The 11,831-nt window shown below is 42.5% G+C and overlaps 1 protein-coding gene across 1 annotated transcript in view; it reads left to right on the top strand.

The window, feature by feature from the left end:
• GMDS (GDP-mannose 4,6-dehydratase) overlaps positions 1–11,831 on the top strand; it is a 91,790-nt gene that overhangs the window by 3,327 nt on the left and 76,632 nt on the right. The window contains exons 2-4 of the mRNA XM_015425212.1: positions 6,269–6,313; positions 9,127–9,214; positions 10,514–10,623. Of these exons, the coding sequence (XP_015280698.1) occupies positions 6,269–6,313; positions 9,127–9,214; positions 10,514–10,623 (243 nt within the window). The remainder of the gene's footprint in view (positions 1–6,268; positions 6,314–9,126; positions 9,215–10,513; positions 10,624–11,831) is intronic.

Raw genomic sequence — 11,831 nt, 5'->3', positions numbered from 1 at the left:
CATACGTACACTGTTTTATCAGCTGAACAGATAAGTTACAAAACATCTTGAAACCAATACGCTTCTTGTACAAATAAAGTTTTATTGTTAACCTAGAGTCCTATGCTACTTAAATACTAGAGTCTCATCCTCAGGACCACATAGTCCAACGAAGGAGCCTTAGACCTTGTACACAAGGTTAATTAATCGGATTGGAATTACATTCATGGTGGCAGCATTACATACCCAGAGAGAGAGAGAAATAATGAGAGAGAAAGACACACTGTATCTAGCCACACGATTAAAACAGAGTACTCGTGACACTTGTTTTATCTATCTTAATTTTTATGCCTGGCGGGGAGGGCAGAGTATAAATCGAACAAATAAATAAATAAATATGAAATTAAATGTGTTCCTGGGAAATGACGTTGTGGTGGCTGACAATACAGAGGAAGACTAACAATTGATGGGTATTATATAAAGCTCCTCCACAGGACAAGCTCTGGCATCAAGAATATAGGACATGCAGAGAATAATGATACCATTAATAAATAGAAATTAATATTCTCCTTTTGCAGAGAATCAGGATCCATCTTTACTGGATCAATTTTTTACTTCAAAAGGCACACTAGACTTGGACTCTCCTTTCTTGAATGAGATTTTGAGTTCTAAACCTGGCCCTTAATGGCTGTTGTAGGTGGCGTGCATCTCATACTGTGACAGCAAGGAAATAGGATTTTTAACACATTTTTGGAGGGGCATGGCAATGCTTTCATAATGTTGGCTGAAGATACATTTTAACATGTCTAACAGTTTCAAAAAGGCAACAAAATCCATGTTTGTCACTTAATCCCTGTTTGTTGATGTGGCATTGAGTGTCCCAGGAAAAGGGCACAATTAAGAGAATAAAATGGCAGTAGCTGAACTCTATTCTGCAGCCCATCCAAATGTAACTTAAACTGTAGAACCTTAGAAACAGCTATAATACAAATAAAATCAGCACTATGAATCAAAACCTAAAAAATATAACTTTTCATCCCCCTGAAGAAAATCAGTATTGAGGAGATGGTTTACTAAGCCAGTCTCAAAGAATCTCCAGGAAAATACCACCTCTGGACTGCCATCAATGAGGAATACTTTTTTTAAATAGAGTTTTAAATTACTGTTATTTAAAATTAAAATAGCGATACAGAAAAACAAGGGAAAAGGGGAGATATGAGAGAAGATTTTATTGTATTTAGCCATTTGCCATTACAAACGGAAAAGGGGAGATATAGATATTATAATAGTCTATAACTTAATTTTAACAAGGACGCTCAACATCAGAGTAAATATAGAACATTTAACATAAACTTTTAAAATACGTAGTATTAGGAACGTTTTTACATACTGTATACATTTATTATTTAAGCCTAGCCTTTATTACCACTAGTAATGAGGGGGTCATTTGAGTCTCCAGGTGGAGGAATCATCAGAAACCAGCTGTGTCTACTGAGCTTACCTCCTGCAAAGTCAGCATGTGGAGAAGGCCCATTCAAAAGGATCTCTGGCTATGTTCAGGTTCATATGAAGGTAGACCAGTGTTTCCCCAACTTGTGGATCAGGATCCAGAAGTGGGTCACCAGCCAGCCTCTTGAATAGCCCCTTTTATCATTCTTTCTCTCCTCATCCTCCCTGCCAACAGCTCACGTTCTCCCTTTCCACTTCCCTTTGCGACAATGAGGAAGAGAAATCATCCGGCAGCTAGTGACTTTAGCAGATGGACAGAGGGGGAAACAGATGCCACTTGCATGGGGGGGCAGCTGTGCCCTTTGTGTGATGTTTGTGGGAAAATGCAATGCTGGACTAGATGGGCAACAAGGTTGTAGTCCACCTCAGATGCCCAAAAACCTGGAGCTGGCTCTGGATGGGCCACCATGCCAAGTACATTTGTACTTGTGGGTCACCATGCCAGAATGGTTGGAAATAACTTGTGTAGACAATCCCTCAGGGTCGCAGGTTCAAGGCTTTTTAGGGTCTTGTAGGTCAGAACAGATACCTTAGACTGGGCCCAGAGGCAAACTGAGAGAGAGGCAGTGTAATTTATTTATTTATTTATTTATTCTTTAGATTTGGATCCCGCCCACCCTGAAGGCTCAGGGCGGCTAACAAGGGCATAAATGCCAGATTAAAACAGTAAGAACAGTATAAAAATACAATAATACAACATAATACAGTTATTAAGAATATCGGTGCTCCAGTACTCACTCCGAATCATAAAACCAAGATGGTGTTCTGGAGATGTTATAACAGAACAACAGCAGTATATGTCCCCACAACCCTGTCATCCGCCAGGGACGTCTCGCACCCCCGATGATACTCGCACCAGTGGTGGTAGAGTGCGGTGATGGAAAAAGCGTTGGTGGACAGCGTAGTTGCTGTACAGAGGACGAATGTCCCTTGCACTTACTATATATAGAATAGACATGCATATCTCATAAACCTTAAGATATTCTGAATGAGAAGTCTAGGAATTTGGTGCTAAATTCTCTCCTATCTTTGGCAAATAATTTCTATATTGTAGGTCTATATTTCTGTAGTTGTTGGCAAATCCTTTCTAGTTGTAAGTATATTTCTATATACAGGATACTCAGTTGTAAAACTGGAATAGATAGTAATGTTTAAAATCATGGACTTTAGGCCAAAATGTTACTTTGGGCAATATGAATTCAATCTAAATTTACTATAAATGGAAACGGGGTTAGTTTATGTATCACACTTGAATTTCAGTTGGAAAGTACTGAAGATCTAGAAATACTGTAGGAAAAGTAAGCTGTAAAAATGAGCTAATGCTTTAAATCTTTTGATTATGGGTGTCACCGACTGCTGCCTCACTTGAAAGAGGGAAGAAAAATGGTACATAGGGACAGAGATAATGTATCTTGAAACAATGTACTGCGAGCGTGCATTGTGATAGATCAAAAGTCTGTAAATTAACACTTAAACCAGTACTATGGGAACCAGAAACCTGTAGCGTCTCACTTTTGCTAGTTTCCCACTCATTGTCATGTCATGTTCTATCACTTGGAAAGACCTGGGAAGGAAGTACAAAGGACGTGAATTCCACTACTGGTTCAAAATGTTCCAGGATGCTTGGAAAGTCTGAGAAATAGCTCTGGCAAGATCCCATTGATAGGATTCAATCACAATCAGGTCTGTTTCACTTCAACATTCTGAATAATCAGGATTTTGCATGTACACATGTATGCGCACACTCCTCACACACTGATTTTGGCAACCCCATTATTTTAACTTCAGATTTTAGCAGGTTTTGCAACCAAAGCAGAATGCTGAACACTTTTTGGGGGGAGAGGGGTTTTTGAGTGGCATAATCTTTTATATATTCATGGAACTATTTTTCCAGCATTTCCACTGGCTTTGCGAGAGACCTGATTTGTGACCAGGATTCTAATAAGATCTCTTTCAGACTTCTGGTACTAAAAGGCATTCAGAATGCATGTATGGTAGAATATTTATACGCTAAGTCTTTCTGTTTCTTTTCCTCCACTGATCTATGAAAGTTTACAGAACAGGATTTATATCAAACATGTATGAAAAATTGAGAGAGTTGTAAATGAACCGCAAAATGTGTCCCTTATATACCATAGCCTGTCACTCAGCATGGATTTATGCATTGCTTCATCCTTGGTACAGCGAATGTTCTCAGAGCGGCCCTGTCATTTTAGAACCTCGTAGCAGATCTAATGTGCCCTCTGAGCAATGAGACATTTTACAGAAAAACCCCTCCCCATTGCCAGTTATATGGAAAATAAGACATCTTGACTGAAAACAAAGATACGTTATAAAGTAAGTTCTGAAAACTTTGTTAATGTAGTTACAGGCACCAATTAATTGATACCCCAAATGTTCTTGAGGATTGCAGCTCTATCTTTAGTGATTATCCTTCAAAATTATGTATTGTGATAGAACATACCCCTGTTTTTTCTTAGACTGAGTAAGGAATGACTGTCATTTGAGCATCCTCTTGTGTATATAACGTTAAGCACCTGAATAAGCTGGGTTTTTTTACCATTATGATGGAATCTTATTAACAAGACTTGCTGACTTAATGAAATTTCCTTTAGAAGAAACATGCTTAGGATAGTGCTGTGAGCCATATAGATGGTCTTGCTTCCTTTGATAGAAGTGTATTTTTTAATATTTTATGTGTGTATATATATAGTTTGAGGTAGTCAGTTATTAGGACATAAAACATACGTTTCCATCCAGTGCATACAATCTATTATGGCCCCGGTCACACGTGCAGGAAACTGCGGGGGAGAAGCGTGGCTGTTTGCCCCGGGGCAAACTAACACGCAGTAAAGCGATCATACCTCCTGTGGAGGTTCTGTGGAGGTACCGTGGAGCTTCCGTGGTTACGGAGAGGCGTCGATCACAATACATGCCTGCGCGCAACGAAGAAGCGCGCGGCGCGGCGAACTGGGTTTCTTTTTTTGTGTACACTACGAATGCGCATGCTCCGTTGGGTGCGTGTGCGCAACCACGGAGACTTGGGGAAAAAAAACTTTCTTCGCAAGGGGACATGGGCGGGCGCCGGATGCCACCGGAAACGCGATCAGACGCCCGCCCTTGCCCCGCAGTTTCCGGAAACTAGTACCTCCGAGGTACTAGTTTTTTGCTGCGCGTTTTCGGGAGGAAGCCTCAGTTGTGCCACGGAAGCGCTACGCTCCCCAGATGTGCTGGTGAGATCGCGCCCGGAAACTCCGCCTGTCTTCCGTATCTCTTGCGTGGCTAATGTTGCGTGTGACCGCAGCCTATGTTTGCTTTTTAAATAAAATGTTACGCATCAGGTTGAACTTGCTAATCTTATTCATATTTGAGACGCTGTTTATGAATCACATAGCTAGAAGAGGAAAGTTCTTAGTGGAAATGATTTATGCCTTTTGCAGTTTGCGGGATCTTCAGCCAGCAGAGCCATGTTTTGGGATACGTTTATTGTCTCTGTGGTCTGATTTCCCTCCCTACATGGAACGATATGCATGGTAACCTGTCAGCTTGTTGCCATAATCTGCTGGTTTATGCATTACAAGTTGGGAGCATATTTACAGAGCTTATAGCGCATAAGCGAGTAGTTTGTCCTTGTAGAGTCCTCCTCCCAGGATTAGCAGTAGTTGGTGTTCTTCCCTCCCCCATATTTCTTAACGGGGTGCAAAACAAAGAACAGAAAAATACTCAGTATGGATAGAAAGAATCCTTCAGAGCAATCAAGTAAAACTGCTCCAAATCAGAAGTTTCATAAAATTATTTATTTATTTATTTATGCTTTCGGCTTGTATCCCGCTCGAACCCCGAGGGGTCTCTGAGCGGCTTACACAATTATTTGTTCCCTAACTAAGGCCACAATCATGAGGGGGGGTGACTTCCTACCAGCACCTGGCAGTGGGGCCTATTCATTGCTGATGTCTGGCTTTCTTCGGCGGCCTCAGACATTGGCGCTCTCCTTCCGTGTCCCGGGGCAGATCTTATTCCGATTCCGCGGTTCCTTCTCTCGGCGGGGCTCCTCCGGTGCGCGGCCCGTGGCCGCTGCAGCTCCGACTATTGTTCTTTTTGGCTCCGTCGCGCTACACCGCCGTGCTGCCGCACCTCCGTGACTCCGCCTCTGCCGGACTCACGCCGCACTCGCCAGACGCTCATCAGCCGCTCCAACACTCCACTCCGCCATTACTGTTCTATTGCAAAGACATGTATATATACACACACATGAAATTCAATATAGTATAATGACTCTGACCGGACCTGGATTGTCCAGGGTAGCCCGATTTCATCAGACCTTGAAAACTAAGCCGGGTTGGAAAACCCTATGGGGTTGCCATAAATTGGCTGCAACTTGATGGCACTTTACACACAGACATGTAATGACCCCATATAACAGCTATAGGAAAACCGTTTATCTCAGAGAATTAAAATCTAAGTAGGAGCAAACAGCTGAAGAGAACAAACCGGATCTTTTGTAGTACATATAAAAAAAGCAGGGGGGGAGGGTAAGACAGTAACTGAAATATTAAAGTGAAGGGAATGATTTACGAGTTGAGATGATCAGTTGCTTTTTCTTGGTGGAAGTTATGCCCAAGGACTTATATATACAAATGCTTGCATTAACTGGACGTTACATATATGCTGTTACCAGTTCAGTACTGATTTACAACACTGATTTGAGGGCCCTGGGGAGCCCAAAGCTTCCATACGCAGATGGCTGTGATTTTAACATTTTCCTATCTTTTCTTCTTAGGATGGCTCATACTTGGCAGAGTTCCTACTGGAAAAGGGCTATGAGGTGAGTGAGTAGACTTAGTGACTGATTGCAGACTCATGGAATAATTTTGAAAGAGCTTCCTTGCTGCTGTCTCGCGTTGCATATGTTTTCCACTCCGTCTTAGATAACAAATCAAGACTTTAGTTAAGAATGTGCAACATGGCCTGTAATCATGCCAGCTTATTGTATTATTTATCATAGACTGTCCAGTCCTCGGGGTATAGCCGTTCTTGCATACTTCCCACTTGCTCAGATAAACAGCCGTCTCTGTGAGACAGAGCTGCTCAGATAAACAGCAACTTGTGCAGGGCAATGCACAGAAAGTTAGTGAGTATATTATGATGCAATATATCGCATTAAGAAGCAAGAAAAATCCTGCTCTTTTTGAAATGGATAAACTTTCTTTGCAGAATTTGATGTAGGTTTGGAGGGATTTCATACTCAAATAAACTTGCTTTCCCGGTTATATATACAACTGATTAAACTAAAACAAATGTTCGAACTTGTAGTAAAATTAAGTAATGCGGATTTGAGCTGTCCTGAAATGCAGAAAAAAATCCTCAGTTGTTTGTTCAGAGAGCGAGTACACAGTTATTCTACACATACCATGTCGAGATGAACACTTGTATGTTTATGTGCCAAATTATTGAAAAATGCAGGTTGCTCATTTGTGTGACCCTCCTCAACTAAGCTGTATTATGTCCCCAAAAGGTTAATCCTTCTATTTATGAGGTCTCTTCCCACATTCTTTGGCATAGCCTTTCTTGAACTGCCATTGGCTTCCCTTTCCTGTTCTCTACGACTCTGTGGTTCTCCGCCATTCTCTCCTTACTTTTCAGTCTCTCGCTCTTTCTTCTTCTGTTTGACTTCTGGTTTGCCTGTTTGCACAGCACCTAGCACTGCTTAGTAGTAATAGTACCATGTTTCCCCGAAAATAAAACACTGTCTTATATTTATTTTTTCTCAAGAAGACACACTAGGGCTTATACCACAAATGCATAGAAATCCTGCTAGGGCTTATTTTTGGGGTAGGTCTTATTTTCGGGGAAACAGGGCAGTAGCAGTATCTGAAAGGTACGCATTTTATCATCTACTCTCCTTCTTTGTGTTTTTTTTAATGTAGAAAAATTCTGTTTCCTGTACAGTCATAATATTCACATTTGAACAAACATGAGTAAAAACTGTTGGGTGCACCCCCGTGACACGTTTGGAATGCAAATTTAAACTGTTTTCCTATGTGTATATAGTAGAGCCTTTAAGGATCTGTGGCCATAGTAAAGATGATATATTTGTTGCAGCAGAATTTTCTGCAGGCTAGAGACGTTTTTGTAGAATGAATCTGAGGGGCAGACTAAACTTGACGGTATCAATGACATAGGAGGTGCCTCATTGATGTTGAAAAGGAAGGTAATTAGTTTCTTTTTAGCAAAAGCGGAAAGTGGAAAAGCAGGGCGGAATCTGTGCCTGAAGCATAGTACTTGTAGCCCTCTTTCTTTGAATGCTTCCCCCCTCCTCCTAAGACTGTGGTATCAGAGCTTGGCTCAAAGAGAAAAGTGGTTGGAGAGGCAAGCTGAGAAGACAAGCCATGGGCACTCCTCCCCTTGTGCTGACAATTCTCTTTACTCCTCCCCTTGTGTTATTAACCGGTACCCACTTTGTAGGTTATGTCCACGCCTCTTCTTGTGGCAGGAGCTCCTTTGCATATTAGGCAGCTGTCGGGCCCTGGGAGAGCCCCAGGCCCTAGAGGACCGCTGGCCGTACTGACGAAGGATTTAGGAGAGAAGTGAAGGTCTCAGAAATGGAATAGGTTTGGAGTTTCTTCACTGCCAGAACCCTCTTCCTCAGGGTCAACAGCTGCTTTACCCAATCTCTCTCTGTATCCAAGCCAGTTGCCACCGACATCCTCCCCGACCCACTTCTGCTTCTCTCCTTTTATCTTCTCCTCCCTCCCTGTGATCCCACCCCCTTCTCTCCTCAGTGATTCCATTGCTCCCGTGACTTCACACTCACCTCAGCTGCTTTCCTTATAGGACCTTCCCCCCTTGGTCCCACCCACCTGGGTGTCCCCATGAGTCTCTTCCCAAAATGCTCTGTTTGAGGGCGTGGCTACTTTTGGCGAAGATGCATGGGCGAACGCCCGCATCTGTGGTGGCTCCGGCTCTCTTTCTTCCGGTAAGGTCTGGCGTTTCCATTTAGTGCACAGCCGCACCCGAGCGCGCCCTTCCTGCGTCTCCCGCCGGCAACTTGGGCCGGTCTCCTGCTTCCTCTCTGCTGTCTCTCCCTCTTCCCTCACTGACACGCGACCTCGGGACGTCCCCTCTCTCGGGGAAATTGGGGGTGGCAGCCCGGCGGTTTCTACGTGCCCGCCTTTGGTCCCTCCAGTGACTAGATGGCCCCCCATGCCCCCGTTGTTCTGTGAGCCTGACGCAGGTCCCGCCAGTCCCGCCGCAGCAGCCTCGGAGGCCACAGAGGATCCCATGGCGGGACAGCAACACACTCCTAATGTAACCAATCCTCCAAGAGCTTACAGTAGCCTCCGTAAGAAGAGCTCTTTAAGCTCTTGGAGGATTGGCTACATTAGGGGTGTGTCGCCTAATATGCAAAGGAGTTCCTGCTACAAAAAGAGCCCTGGCTTATGTCTACTTTTGCCCTGTCACTGCCATACAAATGTCAGTCTTTAAGTTGTCACATGATTTCTTTCATTTATTTTCCTTTTCATCTTTCTGAAATGCATCTGTATGGGTAGTAAATTGTAGCAGTTTCCCAGCAACTTTTAGCAACAAGTTGTCCAGCTGTAGTGTAAAGGACTAAGCCTTCTGCTTCATTCATTCTAGGTCCATGGAATTGTCCGTAGATCTAGCTCTTTTAACACTGGACGGATTGAACATCTCTACAAGAATCCACAAGCTCATATAGAAGGAAGTAAGACTTTGCTGAAGTTTTACGGAAGGGATAATGTTGCATGTTTGTTAGTGTGGGAACATTGTATAGTTTGAAGGTTTGTGCAGGCTTGTGTAAGGTTGAATTCTGGACACGAAAAAATATTTTTAGGCCAGTTGTGTAGCTTTCAGCTCTGACGATAATGGTGATGTCCTAAAGACACTTCCATGGTTGAATAAAGGGAAGTTCAGATGTACTTTCTCAGTCATGTAAATTGTTCTGACCTTCTCTTGCATACGCAAAGTGGAAACATGGGTCTGGTGATCAGACAGTGGCTTGTACTACTTATTAGCTGTTTCAGCAGAACATCCTGTAACCCTTCTGAGTGCTGTTATTTATGTTAGAAATCTATGCATGTTACCCCCTCTGATGTACTCTTTTAACATCCTGCATTGGGTCCTGGGAGAAAAATGGGTATTTAAGTATTTTAAATGAATAAATAAGAGATCAGTAATAGACTGTGAGTAAATTTCTGTGGTAACGTTGTAGACTGGGGTCCCCAACTTTTTTGAGCGTGTGTGCACCTTCAGAATTCGGACACAGGGTGGTGAGTGCAACCAAAAAATGGCTGCCAGAGGGGGCGGAGCCACATACCCACATGTAGAGGCCCAAATTACAATGTAGAGGCCCAAATTACATTGTAGAGGCCCAAATTATAAGAGGGGTAATTAAAAAAATACACTGGGAAAGAGGAGTGAGTGACAGAATAAAACCAACGTGGTGTTGGCAGCTGCCACTGAAATGTTACTTTAGTCTGCATAGCCGATCTGATCCAACCAATCAGAATCTGAGCTGGAAAGAGCCCCTCCCACTTTCTAAAAGAGTTGGTGGCCGCCATGGTGTTCACAGGCATCATGTTGGGGACCCTGTCGTAGATGGAAAACAGCAGTTAGTGAATATGGTGAATAATATTAATGACAGAATGTTTCAGGATATAGGCTTTTCTATTTTTTAAAAAATGAGTTGGATCCTGCAGACCAAGTGCAATTACACTTGTGGACATGGTTCTTTATTGTTAAGTGGTTACTTGGAGATAATTAGAACTAACTGCATGATCACGAAAGAATGACCGACCTTAGCCAAGAATGATGGTGGCAGCAGTGAGGAATGAGTGTAGTAATGTGGTGGCAGAAAAACACCTTGAACCACTATGTCTGGCATAGTATTTTAAATGAACAATTTAAGCTCATGGGGCACTGCATTTTGATCAGACATAAATATTGTATGAAAAACTCCAATGTCAAATCTCCTTGATTCTAACTTGGTGTTCTTTGTCTGAAGACATGAAGCTGCATTATGGAGATCTCACAGATAGCACTTGTCTGGTGAAGATAATTAATGAAGTTAAGCCTACAGAAATTTACAACCTTGGAGCACAAAGCCATGTCAAAGTGAGTAACAGTCATGAACTATGTTTTCTACAGTGGCAGCAAAGGTATGGAAACTTGTTGGGGGGGGAGATGCAGTTTATGTATTTTGTTTCTCCTTTTTTTCTTTTTGTTAATCCCTCCCTTTCATTCTATTACTGAAAACTGAATGCAGTAGGTCGAATCCACTCGTTCCTTTTCACTATCTTCGCTTGCAAAAAGGGAACTATTGGATCCAATCCAGTAGTTTTTCTTTATTTTAGACATTCCTGTTTATGACTTCATGCAAGACATTACTTATTTTAAATCCTTTTTTGTAACTCTTTTTAGCATTTAAACTTATTTATACTTTCTAATCAGTTGGTACTTTCTAATCAGTTATCCTTTAGTTTTATTTTCTTTTTCAAATACCACTAAGATATAAGAAATATTCTCATTCTACTCTGAACAGCATTTAATAGTTTGTGACTTAACTGGAAATGAACAGTGGGTTGGATCCAAGCAGCTTTTCCATTGGTGAAAGAGGAGGGGGGAGCCCCCTTTATTTATTTATTTAATTTTATTTATACCCCGCCCTCCCCGCATTGCGGGCTCAGGGCGGCTTACAAGAGTATGGCACACAGTGCAATAAAACAGCAATAAAACAATTTAAAACACTTAATACATGGGCCAAGCCCAAGGATCCCACGTGGCTAAAACCCTCTCTCCCTACTGCACAGCCCTTTCATCCCAGGGGAGGTTACTGTGGCCTCCTGATGTTGTTTGCCACATTAGCTTCCGGCGGTGCTGTAAACAGGCCCCATTGGTGGTAGTGGTAGCGGCGGCGGCTACCCAAAAGGCTATGCTGAGATCATGGGAGCTGTCTGCACAAAAAGCCTTTTGAAATGGAAGCTGTAGGAAGGAGGGGAATTGAGTGAAATTGAATTAAAAATCTGGCTGGATCCAACTATGACGGACACCTGCTTGTTTGGTTCTGTGAGGTAGCTTTTTCCACCAAAACAAAACTGCCAAAATGCTACTCCCCACTCTGTGACTGAGCAGCCCCCTTGTAGCATGTGAATTTATAATGTTCTGTGTGTCCCACCTTGTGATAGCGAAGTTATTTGGTTTGCCCAGGCCAGAGATTTATGGTAGAAAAACAGGAAAATAGCACAACACAAAATAAAGTTTAAACAGTTGGGTTAGGAATAGGCAGGGGACAAGAAAATTGAGGTAGATTTTGTAGTATTTGC

Source organism: Gekko japonicus, unplaced genomic scaffold (genome assembly GCF_001447785.1).
Source record: "Gekko japonicus isolate JY-2015 unplaced genomic scaffold, Gekko_japonicus_V1.1 scaffold3770, whole genome shotgun sequence".
Taxonomy (NCBI): Eukaryota; Metazoa; Chordata; class Lepidosauria; order Squamata; family Gekkonidae; genus Gekko; species Gekko japonicus.
Note: the sequence above shows the minus strand (reverse complement) of the source record. Positions and strands in the feature narration are given on the sequence as shown.